This window comes from Alligator mississippiensis, chromosome 6, assembly GCF_030867095.1.
Source record: "Alligator mississippiensis isolate rAllMis1 chromosome 6, rAllMis1, whole genome shotgun sequence".
Classification (NCBI taxonomy): domain Eukaryota; kingdom Metazoa; phylum Chordata; order Crocodylia; family Alligatoridae; genus Alligator; species Alligator mississippiensis.
The window spans coordinates 56,783,059-56,804,455 of record NC_081829.1 but is presented as its reverse complement, the minus strand read 5'-3'; the positions used below and the strand labels follow the sequence as shown (position 1 = coordinate 56,804,455).

Here is a 21,397-nt window from a genome sequence, read left to right as displayed (position 1 = left end):
TGGCAATGTACCTTAACTTTAATTTGCTTTGCCCTTCCTTTTCTGAATGCTACATAAATTGAACCCATGCTCTTCATTTCTATCTTTTAGCATCATCTTTATCTACTGACTTTGGGTCCAGTCTAGTTCGCAATAAAGTCAATCAGAGATTGACTTTAAATCCTGATTTCAGCATGACTTGGATCATTGGCCCAGGAATTTATAAGCCATTTTTAATTAGTAAATAGATTCATAGATGTTAGGGTCGGAAGGGACCTCAATAGATCATCGAGTCCGACCCCCTGCATAGGCAGGAAAGTGTGCTGGGTTCAGATGACCCCAGCTAGATGCCTATCTAACCTCTTCTTGAAGACCCCCAGGGTAGGGGAGAGCACCACCTCCCTTGGGAGCCCATTCCAGACCTTGGCCACTCGAACTGTGAAGAAGTTCTTCCTAATGTCTAGTCTAAATCTGCTCTCTGCTAGCTTGTGGCCATTATTTCCTGTAACCCCCAGGGGTGCCTTGGTGAGTAGAGCCTCACCAATTCCCTTCTGCATCCCCATGATGAATTTATAGGCAGCCACAAGGTCGCCTCTCAACCTTCTCTTGTGGAGACTGAAGAGGTCCAGGTGCCCTAGTCTCTCCTCATAGGGCTTGGCCTGCAAGCCCTTAACCATACGAGTGGCCCTTCTCTGGACCCTCTCCAGGTTATCCACATCCCTCTTAAAGTGTGGCGCCCAAAACTGGACACAGTATTCCAACTGCAGTCTGGCCAGCGCCCGATAGAGGGGAAGTATCACCTTCTTGGTTCTGTTTGTCATGCACCTGCTGATGTATAATAAAGTGCAGTTAGCTTTGCTGATGACTTTGTCACACTGACGACTCATGTTCATCTTGGAGTCCACTAGGACTCCGAGATCCCTTTCCGCTTCTGTACTGCCGAGCAGGTCATTTCCTAGGTAGTAGGTGTGCTGGACATTTTTCCTCCCTAGGTGCAGCACTTTGCATTTCTCCTTGTTAAATCGCATTCTGTTGTTTTCTGCCCATTTGTCCAACCTGTCCAGGTCTGCCTGTAGTTGTTCCCTGCCCTCCAGTGTGTCCACTTCTCCCCACAGTTTTGTATCATCCACAAACTTAGACAGAGTACACTTCACTCCCTCATCCAAGTCACTGATGAAGACATTGAAGAGCATCAGTCCAAGGACCGAGCCCTGTGGGACCCCACTGCCCACACCCTTCCAGGTCGATACCCACCTGGAATACTTCTCCCACACTTATTCTGTGTACATTTCCTAGTCATGTTTACCTTTCTGTATGCGGAGTTCCATGAAGCCATGAGCCACATGCTGGGTGTGTGGTTTGCCATGTTGCTTTTTAAACTCTATCACATAGCAGCAGTAATTTCCACTATCACGCAGTGTCAGGTTCATCATGATGATATGAAATGTCCCATGATGGTCTGAGGTGCTTGCCAGCCCATGGTGGTATGCTTGTTCCCCATGAAGATACTTTCCAGTGATGTTGCTTGATCCATGGTGATTCCCTGATTCATCATGCAGCTCTCTTTCGGTAACGTTGCGGATATGTTTTTTTTCAGAGCAGTTTTGGTCCCCACTGCTGCTGAAAAACCACATTTTGTGAAGTAGGTCATTCTGGTCAGAGAGTGGCCCAGTGATCCTGCACGTCAAGGTGACATTCTGTCCTTCTGGGCAGATGTAAAGTGAGTAAGGAGCGGTGATTATGAAAGCTGTCACTTGTTCTGTATAAGGAAAAGAAAATATCAGGAGTTAACATGTAAGATGAGATGAAGGCTAATGACACTTTGCACTTCTCTGAAAGAAAGATCTAATTCAATAAGCACCAGGACTGCCCAGTGAGATAGATGAATATTGCTTTACACATATTTTAAACTGAAACACAGATGGATTAGTTAAGCAAATTGCACAGGCTCATACAATGTGCAACTGGGGTTTTTGAGGGATTGCAATCCCAGGAGTTCTGCTTCTCAGTGCTCTTGCCAGTTATTCATACCTCCTCGATCAGGTGAACACATAGTACAGGGCATTTCTGCTGTTTCAGATCATCTTTTCCTTAAGGATTAAGCCTGACATCTTACCCTGTCTCATTGTACTGTAATCTATTTATCTCAGAATGATCTTTGTACTCCTCTAGTCTGTGCCATTACTATTACTCTTAGATGCAAACTGTTTCAAAATTATTTTTTTAAAGGTCAAAAAAAAGGTTTCACTGACAGGAGCTAAAATATAAGGCATCTCCAGTGCTGGATAACTATAATCTCTCAGCTGTCTGATCTGTTGAGAGGAGTTTTCCTTTGCACCAGGCTACTTCACACTCTTTCTTTTGTAGTATAAAATGAGATAAGAAGCATTGCAAGACATGTTTGCATAGGCAACCTTCAATCAATCAATGTCAAATACAGTGTAAAGCTGTGAGTCAGAGAGAGCAGAAAACAGTGAATTTGGTTTACAGGAGTGACAAAATCCATTCAATCCTGAAAGAAATGTTGCTAGGTATTATGGTGCGAAGTCAGTAATACTAAACAAATTATTTCATACATTTCAAAAACATGTTTAAAAAGCTGGCCAGCAGGGGCCACCATCTCAATGAAGGAAGGCATTTCAGTTTGGGAGTTCAGAGTGCCTCCTCCTATGCTGTGTCAGTGGGGGGGCCTGCCTTTTGCAGGCATGCCACAAATTTTCCCCCTGCTCTCCAAGTACCACTCTGTTCTCCTTCCTCTGCCCAATCTACTGCACTACTTTGTGCTACCTCCTGTGTGCTCCTTGCCTGAACTTCTCCTCTGCTTTCTGCTTCCTGCCTTATGTGTTGCTGTGCTGCCCTCAGGGGCAGATCCTGAGGGGGTGCATTGGCATGGCTGCACCCCGCCTTTTGGACTACCACATCATGGTAGCCCCTGGGGACTTTTTTTAAGTCCCTAAAATACATAAGAATCCCCTCTTCCCCTCCATGCTCAAAGGCATGCCCCCTCCCTTTTCCTTCCCCACCCCTGCCACCTGCTGCTGCTGCCTCCCCTTTCTTTCCCCACACCTGCCAGGCTGCATGGGGACTAGACTTGGCTGAGGACAGCAAGAGCAGGATCGATGGGTGGAGGGTACATTCCCCCAACCTGGCTACCCCCCGGAAGCAGGCATTGAACCCTTCACACATTGCCACTGCCACTCTTCCCTGCTGAGCCCAGTGTCTGCACAAAGGTTTCAAAGGCTTTGATGTTCTCCCTTCCTCCAAGACAGGGGAGCAGGGAAGGAGGAAAGGGGAGAGGAAGGAACATGTCTTGAAGCACAGACTGTGAGGAAGAGGGCAATCTTACATGCTTTGGGGACTTGTAAAAAGTCCTCAGAGGCTCTGGTGGCACTGTCTGCCCACACTGGTGGTTGCGGGGAGGAGGCTGGAAAGAGGGGATACAGCTGCTCCTACAGTGTGGATGGCTGCACCCTGCTTTGCCAAATCGTGGATCCACCCCTGGCTGCCTGTCCCCTCCTTGATATGCTGCATGCCATGCAGAGAAGCTGTCCGTGGCACTCATGCCACAGGTTGGCCATCCCTGCTCTGTTAGGCTGCTACCAGCCCTAGAAAGTAAAAGAGCATAAGCAGAATCTGAATTCGGATCTACTGCATGGCCATGCAGTGCTTTCAAAGGGAATGTGGTTTAAATCCAAAGCTCCTTTCTTTCAGTACCTCCTACTTTGCAGGACTCACAATAGTAACATGGTTTTCTTTAGTAGGTCCCAGGGAGCCAAGAGGACAAGAACCTGGTTAAGTCTCAGGGCTTGGTCCTACTTCTTCCACAATGAAGTCAGTGACTAATTCCCATTCTTTTTAGTGGCAACAGGTTTAGGTATTAAAACTTTCTTGGTTTTATATAACTGTGTATGGGAAAAGTTAAAAGCACAACTTAGCCTTAGGAAAAAGATGTCTTTCCAGCTGGCAGAAAGCTTAGTGTGCTAGAAGTGTAACAAATGTACAGTTTTAATTGTGGCAAGAAGCTTGCCCTACCTAATCCTGGATGTCACCTATTATTTGGATATAGGGGAAGCAGTTACAGCAGGAGTGGGCAAAATTAGGTCTATGGGCCAGATCCGGTCTGCCAGGCAATTTCATCCAGCCCACAGGTACAATTAATTGCATCCGGCCCAGCCCATAGCTGTTTCTGCTGTGCTCTGCATGGGGCCGAGCCTCCCCCCACCGCCCTACGCAGACACACCCCCACAAACCCCATATCCACCCACACCCACACATCCCCTCTCATACACACCCCATGACCCCACCCACTCACACCTCCTCACAAACCCCGGGCAGAGCCATACCCCACCACAAACACCCCCACCCCCAACCACACACAATATACAAGAGTAAGACTTTATTTTGAGCTATTATGTAATCACCTCTAGATATATGACACAAACACACGTTAATCAGGACAAATATTCTTTGAGATAAAATTAAAATATGTTATAGTAGATGTTTGATTTTTAATATATGGGGTTTTTTCCCTGGTTCCAAGATGGCAACCCCCACCCCTCCCAAAAGGAGTATTTCTGGGGGCAAGGGGAGGGACTTCCAGTGGCAAAGGTCAGGGGCTAGGGGTGAGACTTCTGGGCTAGGGAGGGAGGGCGGGCATGTGTCAAGGGGTGGGGCTACCCTTGCAGCCCTTGATAGCTCACCAAAACTCATTAAGCGGCCATCCAGCCAAAATAATTGCTCACCCCTGACTTACAGGATGCGTTAGCACTGCAAATTTTACAGGGAGAGATCAAAGGGGAGCAACAGCTTTATCTGTGTGGGGGAGGCTGACAGGAGTCAGAGTATGGCTCTCAAATGAGGAAATTAAAAAGTATCTGTCAGTTGCACACTCTGATCCCAGTGTTATATCCAGCTTTTACTTCTCCACAGTCTAGGCTCTGCTAATGCCTGATAAAAAGAAACAGCAGTGGGTTATGGCCCGCAGAGATCAGGCTGGCTTTTGACCACACCCTGTTTTTGCAAAACTATTTTTCATTTTCTCTGAGGAGGAGGGAGGGTGGAGCCTGCTGATGCTTGGATGCCTTAACTTGTTGGCCTCTGCAGAGTTAAGAAATCATTCACTATAATTTACTACCAATGGCACATCTGAAATGGCTGGAAAACTACAGGGCACCTACTGGTAAATGAACATATCTGTGAGGTGCTAAGGTTAAAATGGTGAGGTAGGACATCCTAGGTTAGTGGTGCAGATTGTGGAGGGAGTTCCCCCTGGATTCTGCCTAGCTGAGTCTCCAGCTAGGCTCCTGGACCTCTCTTGCAGAAGCCTTAATATTACAGGACACACCTTCAGAATTGGAAAGAACATTTAATGGACTTCTTTATTTTTAGAATTTTTATCAAAAAAGGGAGGCAGCTTGGTTGGTGTCCTGTGGGTTTGCTTTGCTTCAGAGAGGGCATTAGTATTGCAAAATGTTCACTTATTTCATAACATCCTGTTGTTCCATGAGCTCCACCTTCACTTAATTTGAGGTTCTGCATCTAGCAGGGAGCAATGGAGCTGCCCTCTTTTCAGCCATCACACACATCATTCCGTATTTAAACAGGATTAGGTTAATTTGGTTTAAAGGCCATCTGGCTACTCATGCAGATCACAAAGAAATCTTGTTCACATCATTTGGAAACTATACCCTAGCCTAAGTCCCTATAGACACCTGAACTTAGTCTGTCATGCAGAGCCATATCTGTTCACCTACTGAAAATCACATGATTTTTTCAGCCAGTAGTAGAGCTGCACTTGTAACAACCAAGTTGATCTTAGACCAGTGATAGTAAAGAGGTTTCTCTCCATCACGACCTGTATTTAGAACAGTGTTAACCTCCGGACTTCCTGGTACCCCTGGATTGTTTAAATGTATTTTTATTTCCTTTTATTTCCATATTATGTTTGTTAATTTTTTTCTCACAATGGGGCAATTGAAGAAAATGCAGTCCAAGTGGGATTGGTGTGATGCCATTGCTGGGTGGGTCCTTCCTGGGCCATGTCAGAAGTTTGGGCCGTGGATATTTTCACATAAACTCAGAAGAGTGGTTCTTGATCTGACTGCGAGGGGACTTAATACAACGGGAATCTTGGATGTGTTTACTGATACCTGTTTCAACAGGAAGTGTCCCATTCACACTGGGGCCTCAAGGGAGCAAGGGGAAGGGAAGTTAGGGCTCTATTGAAGGAAACTCCACTTTCAACACCTTTGACAATTGTCTGTGGGATTCTTTGTGTTTCTTTGCTCTCTCAGGTCCCCTGGAAATCACAGAAGTCCCAGCATCTCCACCAATTTTCTCCCTCAAAGAATGGCCATTCCCTATTCCATGAAGCTCCCAAAACTTGGAGACTTGCTGTATTAGCTTCTCTTTGTACTGCAGATAGAGCCATAAAACCACAATTGTATTCAGTTCTGAGAGGTTGAGAAGAGAATGGCTGCTCCAGTTAGAAGGAACAGATCTGTAGCACCTTGTGTTGCCAGCCTGGCAGATTGTATGACTTTCCCCTCTTTACCTACTATGACTCTACAATTATAACTGCAATCCTTGGTGAGGGTCAATGAGCGCGTCTACATGAGACTCTGACTGTGCAGTAGCTGAATAATACTGCGTGGTAGCACATCACAACACCAGCAGTGCTAATATGCTTTTGCCTATTATTATTAGGCTACTGCGCAGTAGTGTCACTTAAAAGGCATTCACCAGCCCTACTGCATAATAGTTGATTACACATACTAAATTATACAAGTACTAAATACGTACTTGATTATACAAGTACTAAATAAATGCGCAGTAATCACTGTGCAGTATCATCTTGTGTAGCTGTGCCCAATGAGTAGCACTCGTGTGGGCTGAGACAATCCAGCAGCTGGCCTTATATCTCATACAGACATTGCATTACAATACAAAAGTATTGTTCTTTGAGATTCCACCCTAGATTCCATCTTAGACATTCATTGTTAAATCAGTACCTCTTCTGCCTATCTGCTAGTGGCTGCTGTCTAAGCAGAAGTTAAGGAAGTCACAGCATTTTGCTTTTAGGAACAGACATTTGCCTTAATGACCTGTCCAAGATTCCCTTATTCAGTAACAAGAGATGTTAATATCTGAAGCTAGGTCTGAAATATTTTTGAGCATGTAAAAGTATATATAATAGCTGATATACCTGGCTCCAGTGAACTACTTTGATAAGCCCTCTTTCAGATCTCATCTATGACAAGAAGGAAATTCAAGAGAAAGAACTAGGAAAAGCTGAATTGTATACCTTTTCTGTCAAAGCACTGAAGAATATATCCATAATTTTACCTACTCAGCAAGTCTCTTAAAACAACTCTCCCTTCACTGACAGATTTGGTGGAAACCACCCATCATGAAAAATAAATACAACTAACTAATGCTTTTGATAACAGATCCCATGCCCATGGCATGAAGGGCAGAGGTGACAATCTGGGGAAAGTGTTTAACTTTATGAATCTCCCTTCTGTTTTCCAAACACAGTGGGGTGTTCTCTAAAGCTGTCTAATGGACTGTGAGTCCTCCATAGATAAGAGATCTGGGTGATGGTGGGGAAAATATGGCATTTGATAGCCCTGACACTCTTTGTGTTCTCTCTGCACTGTTTAGATAAGGTGTAGTCTTTGAGAAATCAAATGTAAATGTTTTGTTCTCCCAAGAATATTGGCTGGATTCACCAGCGAGGGGAATTTTCCATCCAGATTTCCAAATATTGTCCACATAGTGCAGAAAAACTACCTTTTATCTTGCGGCTATCTTGCACATGGCATTAAAGGTTCATGCATCTTCAACCATGCTCCTCTTCAACGCTCTCCCTTTATTGTGCTTCTCTCTAAGGGAATACTATCTAATATCATATTTCAACACATCCTATGTCATATTTCAACACATCCTAAGCAACTAGTAGAACAATTCCTACTAACCTCCATCCAGGGCAAAAACCTCTCATTTCTTTGATTCTCTTTCTACTTATTGTATAATCTGAAATTGGAGATCAAATGTAAATAGAAAAAACTGAGCCATTAACATTAGCACAAACCTGTAGTTATATTCATTACATTGTACTGATTAAAAAGGGAAGAGGCACCAAACAAGTCACAGCAGAGTCAGTGGGAACTAGCATTGACATTACAAAAATTTAGAAGATAAAGAATTTTTTACACTGACCATTTCTTCGGAAAATAATTTTCAAATATTTTGTTTACCAAAAAGAAAAGCCTTTGGTAATTTCAATAAACATATTTATATACTTTTTGGTAAATATTTCTATAAAATTAAATCATAAAAAATCATGAATGAAATGGGTTTCACTGGGGGTCTTCAAGAGGAGGCTGGAGAGAGATTTGGCTGGGGTGATATGACCCTGGCACCCGTTCCTGCCCGGGGCAGGGAGTCGGACCTGATGATCTGTTTAGGTAGGTCCTTTCCGACCCTAAGGACTATGATACTATGATGAATAGCAGGAAACTGGGCCATTTTTAATACTGCTAAATGGAAACAACTTGGAAACATCAGCACTTTTTCTTTAATCCACTTCCTACTTTTCAAACATCCACTGTGACGTGGACGTTTAGCCCCTGAAGAAAAGAACAATTTATTTGGATGGACCTGCCATCCAACAAACTACGGCTTTCTGGACTGTATCACCTGGGCATATTGCAATGTGTTGATACGCTATTGGCCTCACAGCTGTTTCAGGGTATTTGATAACCTAATGGGTTTACCTGACAGAATGTGGCACTTTCCCATCATAATCAAGATTTCCACTTCCCTGATATCAGACTGCATGTGATAAACCTGACAAAGCAGAGCAGATGGATTTATGGCTCCTGCTGACACCCCTAATAATTCCTAGATTTAGGAGGATGGGTGCAGAATTATCTTTGCTTTCGTGATGCCAATTTTTTCTTTGTGGATAACCAACAGTAGGGCCCCACTGTGGAAATCATCTTGTAGTGTGGCGGGCAAGTAACATTTAGCCAAAGTAGTAATTTTGCTGGTTAGATAGTGATGAGGAACTCCTCCTGAAGTTTCCACAGCTGCTGCCTTAAAGTCACGATGGCTCCAGTTCTCACAGTGAGACGTGCAGGTCACCCATTTGGCCTACCAGCCCCATGAATACAGTTGGGCAGTTGGGGCCTTGGCTAGTCAGCTGGGTTTTATTCAGGAGTGTCTTCCCAGCAGTGATCCAATGCAAATATCTTGGCAAACTTATTTTGCCTGCCTTACTTGCAGTACTTCAGTCTTCCAGTTTTGCCTTGTGGCCTTCTGTGATGCAATCAAGCACTCGGTTCTTGTGCTCTGTGGTGAGCGGTGCAAGCAGGATTGATGCAAACATCCTGGGGCCTTGAAAGAAGGCATGATTTTGTTTCCCAACTGAGGTCTAAATTTACAAGATTTATTTTACACAACAAACAAAATGTGGGGAAAAGCAAGTGTCCGTGTAAAGAACTTTGTATCATAAATAAGCATCTTCAAACGAACTATAGTGTATTTAGAGCTTTGTGTATCTAGTGGAGTGCTCCTCCTCCTGTCTCTCTAAAAGCTTCCAGACCATCCTACAGATCACCTAAATCTTAGTCCCATTCAGTTTCTCTCATTCTTTATTCCTTTCCTTCCATCAGTCTGGTAACATTCTGATCACTCTCTTCACCAGGGGAAAATATGCTATTTATGGTCCTTTTAAGAACCTCTTTGCTGTGACCAGTGGTTGGAGTTGATTTTAACATGAGGAGAGGGGATCTCTTAGCCTACCAGCCAAAGAGAAGATGAAGTTGTGAGAAAGTGCTGATTAGTCTAATTAGGGAAAGGCTAATCCTTCAACCACAGTTAGCAGAGGAAGGAAAATGCTGTATTCCTCCCCTGCCTGTCTTTAACTCCTGATCTAGTAGATATAGTAGCAAAACAGTACACATTTTCATGAAAATGTTGTAAGACTATCTGAACTGATAATCATTAAGCTGTAGCATTCTCAGCCTACTGATATGAACAAGTCGTACTTCTGTTAAGATGTGCTTATGTTAGGAGAGTACACTGAATTGACATGTGCCTCCCAGCTTCCCCTCTCATGCAGCATTGAAAACAGATCAGCTCTCAATTGTTACTGTGATCAAAGCTTTACAAAAAGCGAGACTGTGAGGCTGGGCTTGATCCCTTCTACACTAATGCTTTTTGAACTATCTGAAAGTGCTAAGGAAGAACCATTTTTGACCAATGTTGTCAACCACCAGTCATTTTCTGAGTATGCATGGAGACTTTAAAGCTAGTGTTTCAATCTATTTGTGCAGAATCAGTAAGTACTGCCTCAGTCCGCTTTCAGAAGGAACCCTGAACAAAAAGCTTACAATCACATTTAAAACATCACACTCATACTAGCCCAAATCTGAAAAGATGCCTTCTTCACCTTAGCTCAGAACTTTCCATGGCATCTGTTTCCAGTGACCTTATCTCTATGGTTTCACTTTGTTTTAGGTTCCAAGAAAAAGTTCAAAGCAAAAATCTGCAGAGACTACACTGAAACCACTAACTCTCACACTGTTTCCATCCAAAATGCCACTCTCTCACAAACGTGGGCTTCCTGAAACATTTGTGAGCTAGCAGAAACGTGACCTGGTAATTTAGCATGTGACGAAACCTTTAGAAATGGTGAATTACGTCTGTTCTGAGGTTTCATGAAGAAAACCTCACCAGCTATAGAGCGAATCTTCCTGACTCCAGGAGGCAGAAGCCTTTTTGTTATCCCCTTCCCCTCACCCCTCTCTTCTCATCTTTCTGAAGACCACTGAGCATATCCTGAGCAGTATCACTAACAAATAAATAAAAGAAAACTCGAATGATCAGACTTACTTTAAAGGAGACCTTATATTCAGTTCCAGGACCCACAATAACCAAATGAAGTAAAACCTTTATTCACAGCCTTATCGAAAGCCCACTGAGAATACTGGGGGGAAAAAGCCACTAATTTTGAAGGGCTTTTAATCAGATCTGTAATGAAATGTATTTGAATTGGAGCTTTACTATCATGAAATCCTTCACTCTCTCTGCTTTCTGGACCCCCTGGAATTTCAGGGGTTACAGCAACTGGGTATTGTTACATACTACTCAGCAATACTGTACCTAAACTCCTAATGGCCCCGAGCAAACATTTAGTGTCAGTCAGCCCCTCCGCCAGAGATAATGATAATAATAATTGAACAATGGGAAAAAAATTACCATTTTCAAGCCCCCTTTCTGTCCGGGCCCCAGGCAGCTGCTTGGTTTGCTCGTGCCTGTTTCTTTATGCTACACAGAGTGACTAAGACACTTAGGTCTGTTCCTGAATTTTTCCTGCCCTACTCATGCCATTTTATTCAGAGTACTTCTAGAGTGGATCTCGCAGCAAGGTGCTACTAATATTGTATTGGAGGAGGCTTGACATAACTTGGAAGCACATCAGGTAGAGTTTTTATCATTTGCTGGAAATCCCAGGACCCTCCAAAATACATGAACCCATCACAAGTTAGCCATGATCTAAAATCCCATTCCCCAAAATGTGGGTCACAGAAGGGGTAGCCTAGGCAAGTAATAGTAGTTGAAATCACAAGGCCGTATTAATTTGTACTGATCTGTAGTTTTTGCCACCTTTGGGGATGAAAAAGTGAGCACATGCAAATAAATTAATCCCGTGGGTTTTTAAAATGCAAATAATTTAGGTATATAGGTGCATAAAGGTACAACCAAAAGCCAAAGATTGAATTCTTAAGTTCCCAGGTAATTTTGGATTTACTTTTCAGATATGGTCTCCTACGTTATATATTGCTGTGCATGATGTGATCAAGCTAGGATAGAATTGAAAATATGTGATGTTGTTTGCAGGAATTGTTAAAAATCAGAAAACACTAGTGGCCAGGCAAAGTATGGCATAAAACTTGCACACAAAGGTGTTTCTCTGCTTGTGGATATGAGTGATAACTTTTGAAGACCATCTCCAACTGGTGTCAAAATGTCAGGGAATGTGCCAGGGCTTGGTGCGGAAGAATTGATACTTGTGACAGCTGGAAAACCAGAGCATTGGATAAGCCTGATTTCTAGACCTTCCCAGTGGCGGCTGCAGACATAGTGCGCGAACATACTTGTCAGTGAGATGTGGCAGTCAATATGAAACTGCTATAAGAAAAACAATGAAGAGCAGAGGCAGAAAAGTTTAGAAGTTTTAACAGGACTACAGGAGCATTTAGAATTAGTAGTGATGTCCTGTCAAATCACTGAAGCTTCAAAGCCATACACTTTGCTCCTCCCATGGCATCCCCTGCCAGCCAGCCTACATAAACAGCAGTGTCTGTGTGATCGCCAGTAATTACAGCCAGTCACTTCAGGCCCTGAATTAGGGTACAACAAGTCAGTCCTACTTGCAAAATTATCTGGTTTGGGTATTCACCTTCCTTTTCTCGTATCAGAGACAGTTGTCCAAGAAAATCTGACTTGATACTTCCATTGCAGTTCTAGAAAATGGAAAAATGTTTTGTTTCAAGTCAAGCAAAATGTTTTGTTCTTAGTAAAATAATTGTCAAGCTTTTTTAACTTTTTAACAGTAACACTGAAATAATTGTTGAAACCAAATGTCACTGTAGATGGACAAATTGAAACAAAATGGTTTAGATTTTTTAAAAATTTTTTTAGCTTTTTCTTTTACTGAAACCATTCAACAAAATTGACATATCATAAAACATTTTTGCTTCACTTAAAACTGCATGTTTGGGTGGAAAAAGTTTTGATTGAAAAGTGTTTCCCAACTGTAATCAGAAATCAAACAATACTGAAGCCTCTCTGCCCTAGAGAAAGGTAGCTTTTGGTCTGCCATGCTCCTGCTGTGGGGGGTCAGCATGGCTCAGCAATCCACCTACAAATGCATCCCTTCTCAGCCCGAAAGCTTGCAAATAAAGAATGTTGTTTTTTTCAAACATCTAGTTGGTCTAATAAAAGGTATCGCTGATCCCTTTTCAGCTGGCCTTAGTGGCATAGCTTGAAGCTTATATGCAGCATAACTCTAGATGCCATCTCCACTGCATGCAGGAGGTATGACTGCAGCACAGTGAGTTTAAACTTTAATCTGACTAGTTTAGTTAACCACAGCAGTGAAGGTGCAGTGGCACAGACTTCAGCAAGAGCTGTACAAGCCTGCTTAGGATACTGAGGGACCTTGGTGACTAACTTTCAGTAAAGTCCATGCCACCACAATAAGTCTTCATAGTTATTAGCCATGCCAGCTGGATCAGAGCTAGTGCAGATATATGTGCTACAGACAAGGCAATAGAGATATGTGGCCTGACCTTTTGCTTACTGAGGTGTGCTGCACAATTTCCCAGGCAGCACCCAGAGATTTTTGGATTCTGGCATTTCAGGCTGAGCAAAGTAGTCAGTGGAATGTGGGTGACATCGCTTGGCCAGGGGGAGAATGAGGCACACACAGAGACCCTGACCTATGGGGGGAGGGGAAATATGGAGATACATGGAGCTCCTGTGAGGAGAGAGGTTGAAATAGGGGGCATGAATATTAAGAGTATGGAGGATGCACAGAGCCCCTGAAACAGAGGAGGGTTGGAGAATGACAGTCAGGAAGGTGGTGGGGGAGGGCTTAGAGGGTGCAGATAGCCCCAGCATGTGCAATATGATTGGCCAACAGAAGACTAAAGTATGCTGCCATCCAGTGGTTTCCACCCAAAATCAAAAGGGGCTCTCTTGGCAATTATTGTCTAACTTCCTTCCACCTGTCGTCATCACTCCATCTGCCAGACAATCAGAGATAGAACCATTTAAAACAAAACACAATTTTTTTCCATCTCTTAAATAGAAGTGCAGGAGTAAACCAATTGCCAGATGCTGGGGTAGGTTTTATTTTTCCTGAGGGCACACTGGCAATGATCTCAGAGATATTTTTTACTGCCATCTAGAAGATGGAGCAGGGATTGTGTACAGCTGATACTCACTTAGCAACACCTGTTAGGAGCAACAACTGCTTACCAGCAACATATCCCTCAGCTACATTTCCCATACCATGTTTTCAGACAGCACTCCCCATAATGACAATGACTTCTTAGAAGCAACACAGCAGCCAGGCACCAGCTTGTTGTTACTAATAGGCATCAACTGTAGTAGGACAGAGCCAGTGGGCATATCTACACCAGATGCATACTGCACATTAGCCTAATAACACTACGCAGTACTGCATCACAGCACAAACTGTGTTAATAGTTTATTGCATAGTGTTATTAGGCTAATGCACAATAAGCATCATGCCACCTTAGTTGGGGGGCACATGTCCCTCAGTGACCAATGAACGACCGGGGGTTCCCCCCGCAGCCAATCTTGCCGAACATCCCCCTGCGGCAAAACTTACTGACCAGTGGGCAGATACGCTGCTCCCGAAAGTGGCCGCGGCACACTCATACCCTGGCCAGCGCTTGCAGGGGGGCTCTCACCTGCCACCCCTGCCCATCACCTAAGTGGGGAGCGTGGCCAGTCAGGGGTTGCACCAGCGCTCTCGGGGTGCACACACACCCCTGTGCACCCCTTACGCATCATGACTGGTAAGCGTCACTAAATAACTGTGCTGGTGCTACTGCACAGTAACTCTAGGTACTGTGCATTTATTTAGTGCTTTATTAACTGATTACTAAACTAAATGCACAGTATGTGAGGTGCGTTAATGAACGTGTAGATGCGTCGAGTAGGTCACAGAATCCAGAGGCCGAGGGGGACCTCGGGAATTACCTAAAGCAAATTCCTAAACCTGTGGGCATTTTGCCAGTGTGATACATCTCTTTCATTTTCAAGATGTTCATCCGCTGACAAGTTATGGCTTTAATTTGCGCCAAGAGACTTCTACCTGCAGATCATACAAAGCCCCAGTTATAAAACTTTTCTCAATATTCTGAAAAACCTGCGAGACACCATGCAGGAAATAGTGACCCTGATGCCAGGCCAGCTGATTGCTCCACAGCACCAGCTAAGGTTTGGCAGCTTTGGCTGGTATCAAACTTATGTAAAAAAGCTGATAATATTATGAGTATAGGAACACCTTCAGAAGCACATGGACCCCTTCTGAACACAGATCCTTGCTAAAAATCGGGAACATGCAAGTTAATACAGCGATGCAAAATCATTTGCTGCACCCAGAGAAACAGGCAAAACTGTCCCTTCCTCGCGTGAATACACATCAGTGCACACTGCACAGTAATGCCAGCAAAGTGGAGAATCTCTATAGACTGCAAGGACCATCTTCTCTGAACTCAGACAAACTGCCCTCTATCTGCAGCTCTGTTTAGAATCAAAGGCTTCATTCTCCTAGAAGCCAGGGCAAATGTGCTGTGCTTGCCCCTCAAAAAGGCTGTGGTTCAGCATCAAAAGAAACAATCTAGCCCTCTATCTCAGTGCATTTGCACTATCCCTTGAGGGGATTGGAGGGGTTGTTTTGTTTTCAGCTTGCCTTCAGCCTGCCACACCGATTAGTTCAAAGTGAAGGAAGAGAGAGAGAAATAATTCCAGGAAAGCAGAGTTTAAAAATATAGCAGCTTCTCTGCCCCCTCACTCTCATAAACAGCATCATTTAAACCATCCAGAGAAGAAAGCTCCCTTCATGAGTGAGTTTTGCAAGAAACCCTGAAATCATAAGACAGGCAGAAAGGTGAGAAAGTAAATAGCTCACAAATACACTGGAGTCTCCTGGTGGGAGACAGAAAGGGGGATCCATTAGGTAGGTAGGGACAGAGGCTTCCCTTTCTGTAAGGGGTAAACAAGGCTGAACTTACCTTGGTAGAAAGCCAAGCAAAGGACTGTGAGAAGCACCCAGTCCTTCCACACACTGTCCATTCTGCTCCTTGGGGAGAAGAAACCCCTCTTCAAACTCTGGAAGCAGAGCAAACCTGTCCTCCGTATTTTGCTCTCCTGTGGTGGCTCTTGCACACAGTGAGACAGCGAGAGTTGCATGCACACAGGAAATTTCACTGAGATAATGAACACTAATTTACCAGCAAAAGAGAAAAGACATAGCACCCCCCGGTGGTAAGCAAAAGCAAAGAGCTGTGCTGCTCAATGCAAGCTGATCCTCCAGGTTTAAAAGGACTTCTTATTGTTTCCTGCCATCAGTAGCTGACTGTGTCTGGGTAGAACTGCCTGGTTCATACAGAGAGAGGCACCCAGATGAGTAACCAGCATGTGTGCACACCCATCCTCCCACACGCAGCTACAAAACGTGATATGAAGTCTTGCTTCCTTCTGTGTGCTGCTGGTTTCAGCATAGGTCTATCAGGGGTAGCAGGAGGTGGGTTTATTGCCTTTGGAAGTAGCAGTGTAGGTGATTTAAGAATCATACCTTTCCCACAAGAAAGCACATCTCAGATGCTCTCTTCAGGCAACATTGCTCTAGGGTTGCCAACCCTCTAGGGTTGCACTGAAGTCTCCAAGAATTAGATATAAATCTCCAGGAGAGTGCTCAGTCACCCGGAAGATAAATGATAGGGCATTCATTAAAATAAATATTAAATGTTGAATCCAATTTATACAGTAGTCCTGTGGGTTTTTAAAATGTAATAGTCATGTGCGTTTGCCTTCCTGACGTCAAGTCTATGCACTGTAATTAATGTCATTACATCATGTGATGAAACCTCCTGGAATAGATTCAGAGTTGACAACCCTACATTGCCCTGAATATTTTTCCAACTCAATTTTTAGCTGGGTTGACTGAGCGGTTCTTTTCTAAGTTAGCCATCAGTCTGGTAGCTCCGCCAGGATCAAACTCGAGATTCCACCATTGTACCTGGAACTCAGGAGCACAATAGAAACAATTTGGGAAGGTGCATCTCAGCTCAAATGACAGTGAAGGTGGTAGGGAAAAAATAAAAGGAGAGAGGAATCAGAAATGTGGATCAGGAGTGCAGAGCTCTGAAACTGTGTATGAAGGCTCTGGAAGAAAAATGCTGGGCACAGAAACCCATTTGCCAAAGCATAATTGTAGCGCTGCAAAATACAATGTCATATCATTGCATTATAATACATGATGTACACAGGCAAGCTTCTTAGGGTAGATGTGATATCTTTCATTAGACCAACTGAGTAGTTGAAAAAACATTCTTTGCAAGCTTTCAGGCACAAGCAAAGAACTTTTTTCCAACTATTCAGTTGGTCTAATAAAAGATATCACATCTACCCAAAGAAGCTTGCCTGCCTATGTCCTTAGACCAATATGGCTACAACCAAAAAACCTGAAGACGTGATGTGGCACTTTCCCCAAAGTCCCTAGTGATGGTCAAGACAGAAGTCTCAAAACTACAGAGGCTCTGCAGTTGCTCAGTGTGAACACGTTGAATGCACTGCACAGTGGACTGGTGAATGGTAGATGAGAACCCATCACTTAGAGCAGGCAGCTTCATAACTGCATCTGGAATGATTCTGTGCCTAAATGCCTATGGTGGAAATATTCTGAATCCTCTCCTTTGATTTTTGGGGGGGTTTTGGCCTGGAGAGGAACATTGTACCCTGTTGAGAATGAGACACTGGTCATTGGTACAGAATCTGAGGTGGAAAACAGGAATGAGAAAACATATGCAACAAGAAAAGCAACTGGGTTCACCAAAACACTTCTCCAATCTCCTCTTCCTCCAGAGCCCAGCTGCCACTCTTCGCAACAGACTCATCCTGCTATGTGTATTAACCACACTGAAAATCCTTTGATTTTTCCAGCCACATTCATTATATCCCATTTATTCCAGCTAATTGGAGTTTGGGTTGTCCCTCCTGCAGGTCAGTGACTCTCAGCTGTGAGATGTCATGAGATGTTGTGAGATCCTTTCAAAGGTGCCATGCAAAATTAACACTTATCTGTGCAAACACCTGCATATTATTTAAGATCAACCCAGAGATTTAAAATAAGAATCCATAGTGTCAAAAACATCCTGGCCTGTTGTGACCTTTTGAGTTCTTTACAACAGAAGTAGTGCTCTAGTATTTTTCTGTAGTCAACAGTATTACCAACCCACCATGTCAAAAATCACGAGAGAAACTCTTAAAAATCAAGAGATTTGGAATGTAAACCATAAGATGCTATTTTTGAAATGTGTGTGTGGGGGGGTGGTATTTGTGAAGGTGTGGGGGACTGTGGATGTGTGTGTGGGGGGGGGGGGGTTGGAGCCTGGGGAGGGGGCTGGCAGGATGAAGGGTCTTGTAGATCAGGAGTCAGGGGCAGCAGTAGGTCTGGGGGGTGGGCAGGGCTCTGGCTTGGGAGTGAGGGGCAGACACAGACACACACACAGACAGACAGGCAGACAACCAGACAGCTGCCCACAGCTCTGTTGCATGACTCACCCCAGCCCCAGGGCCCTATTCACTCCAGCCCCTACCCCACTCCCTCCCTCACTGTGGGGGCCTCAATCTGCCCTCCCCTGCCTCTTCCCTCTCCCTTTGCCCCTTCCCCTCCACAGACTTACCAGCTTGGTGCTCTCTACACGTAACAAAAGAAAATATCCAGAGATTTGATCTATCAGGATATCATGAGTCAGAATTAATTTGATTTGGAAATCAGGAGTCTTATGGTTTTTTCATGAGAGTTGGCATTACTGGGTCAAAAAAAGGAGTGAAAGGAGTCTTGAAATGGGGTGCTGCTAAATTTGGAAAAGTTATGGGTGAAGGGAGGGCTTGAGTCTAAAAAAAAAGGTTGAGAACCACTGTTGGACATGCTGGAGGGAAGTGCGCAAAGTTTATTTTTCCCCTCCATCCCTGAAAACCGTTTGCCAGTGCATAGCAGGCTATGTTACTTCTCCCTCCAGTACAAATTCTGTGTCACATGCCCCAGTGGTAAGTAAGCCCTCCACTCAGAAAGCACCATGCTCCCAGCAATGCCTGGCCATTTGTCTCCTGGGGTGGCTGGTATGCTTGGAATGTGTGTGTTTCTTTGTTCTTCAGATAGGGCATGAGGAATCCTTTTTAAGAGCCTCATATGTGCAGAGCAAACCTGTCTTTGAATGGGCTGAGCTCTATACATTTTTTTATTTATTAGAAATTTTGTATTCTGTGTGATTGTGATTTCAGGGGCATGATGTTATGGTTTCTGCTCCCACCTTACTCTACAGGGCTTTGATTGGAATGCCTCCCTCCTTTCCAAAGCACCCATGGCCCATATTTACTTCTTTGTTGTTGCACCTCTTTCCTTGTTCCTGTTTAAGTATTTGGAATAAGATGAAGTGAGCTCTGTCAGAATGACTGCTCTTTTCTCCCTGGCTCGTTTTTGACACAAATCCATTTTTGCAGTGTAGACAAAACTTCACTAGGCTCCCAGGCGAGGGGCAGGCTTGGATTGGATGCTGCTGTTTCACAACAAACCAACCTAGAATTTTAAAGCAAAATGGAGTTGTGGAGGGTCATGTGGTTTCATGTCAGAATTTGAAAAAAACTTTGAAATAAACTAATCATCTTGAATTCCCTGACAGTGAAACACAGAGTTGGTTTCTGAGCATAATGTAACTTCCTAATCTGTCCTGAGTTTTGAGTTTGTAATATAGTAGAAAACCAGCAAATCATTGAATGGCTTGGAGTTCTGTTGCCAACTTTTTGTATACGTCTATTGAAAGTTAATTCCTTGATGAAGATAAAGTAGCATTTAATTAAGGAGAAATATAGGGCAAATATAGGGAGAAAGCACTAAGTCACATGCTTTCTGCAGTAAAATCAGGTAAGAAAATACCTTAAGTACCCCATTTTTATTTGCTCTAAGTCCTTCCTCTGTAACTTGTATACCACTGGTGTTAATGTCACTGCCCCACACTTTTTTCTTATGCTAGGGCATTTTCTGTGCTAAGTGACTTCAAACTGAAACAATTTCACTATCCATGGTACAGTGCCAGGTAAGGACAGGGAGATACCAATGGGATGTGTAGGCAAGAGTTAGGTTATGTGGGGCATGAAACTGAACAAGCCCATCAGATGCCCCAGTTAGGAAATGTTCTTGTCCATCACCCAGACAATGACTGAATAGAAATTTATCCCTGTGCGGGGCATTTACCAGTGTGAGGAACAAGAGTCAAGCAGCCAAAATGTGCCTTTAACATTTGCCTTTAACATGATGAAAGAAAGCTCAGCCATGCCCTGCCCTGCATAAAACCCTACTATTATGTGGCCTCTTCCTCAGAGTCAGCCATAAAAGGGTTGAGTCAGACAACTGGTAAACATCTACTCAGACCTTAAGAAACCCTGCTAATGCTAAGCCTTTTCTCCAGATTCTTCCTGTTCAGACTCCTTCTCTTGTCTTGTCCATTACCTGGCCTCATCCTCATACTTCATTTCAGATTCCTGACCCCAGTGTAGATCGGCAGTTCCTGACCTTGGCTTGTTCTCCAGAGTACTGACTGCAGCCCATGGTCTTCAATCCTGCTATAGCCATTTGTCCAGGTTACCCATGTCCCTGATAGCCAAAGATTGCAGGTTACTCTTATTAAAATAGTCAAGGTCATGTGATGGATTTATAGTTCTTTCCTGATAATTCATATGACCTGCCGTTCTCATCTTCTGGTACCAGGGGGACTAAGCTCCTCCTCCATGATGATGTGTCTGGAAGAACTTCTAGTGGCCAGGTAAGCACAAAGAGCTGTACATTAACCATTTCTGAACATTCACATGTCTTTCTTTTTCAGGATAACAGTACCAAGAAGTCTTGGTTAAAGAGCAGGTTGATTATGCTTTAGTGGTTAGATCAGGGAACTTGAGAGCCTGTCATTCCATTCCCCTGGCTTACTATGTTAGCCTTTTGTCCTGTCCTAGTGTTGCTATCAGTAGGAACAACAGTAGCAATTCTAGTGTTATGCATGGCCAGCTTTTCAGCCAAAGTGTCTTATAGGGCTACTCTAATCAGGGTTAAACACTGGAAGTGGTAAAGTTACTACCCCATCAAGAATAGTACTCCCTGGGTGCATCTACACAGGACACTAACAATGCAGTAGCCTAATAACACTGCAAAGTAGCACATCACAGCACAAACAGTGCTAATACGCTACTGCGGAGTATTATTTGGCTACTGAGTAGTAGCATCACTTAAAAGGCATTTGCCAGCACTACTGTGCAGTAAGTCAGGTTACTGCACATTCATTTAGTACTTGATTATAGTATACAAGTACTAAATTAAATGTGCAGTAACCACTGGCAGACAAGGTTCTTTGGGTAAATGTGATATCTTTTATTAGACCAACTAAATAGTTGGAAAAATTGTTCTTTGCAAGCATTTGGGTACAAACACATCCTTAGAACAACATGGCTACAACCATAAACCTCTCAGTAGTCACTGCGCATTAACGAATGTGTAGATGTGCTCCCTGTGTTGCTACCAACAATGGTAAAAGTGACT

The 21,397-nt window shown here is 43.7% G+C and overlaps 2 protein-coding genes across 5 annotated transcripts in view; one reads left to right on the top strand and one right to left on the bottom strand.

Moving 5' to 3' along the window:
- The window catches only part of VSIR (V-set immunoregulatory receptor), a 40,576-nt gene extending 24,407 nt beyond the window's left edge, over nt 1–16,169 (bottom strand). The window contains exons 1-2 of one of the 3 annotated variants that reach the window (XM_019484353.2): nt 15,819–16,169; nt 1,286–1,738 (exon numbers count right to left, since the gene is read on the bottom strand). In XM_019484353.2, the coding sequence (XP_019339898.1) occupies nt 1,286–1,738; nt 15,819–15,996 (631 nt within the window). In that variant the 5' untranslated portion in view covers nt 15,997–16,169. The remainder of the gene's footprint in view (nt 1–1,285; nt 1,739–15,818) is intronic. The other 2 variants (XM_014609336.3, XM_006269933.4) reach the window with 2 other exon arrangements.
- Nucleotides 1–21,397, top strand: part of CDH23 (cadherin related 23) — a 565,943-nt gene that overhangs the window by 503,225 nt on the left and 41,321 nt on the right. The gene's annotated exons all lie outside the window — the stretch shown is intronic.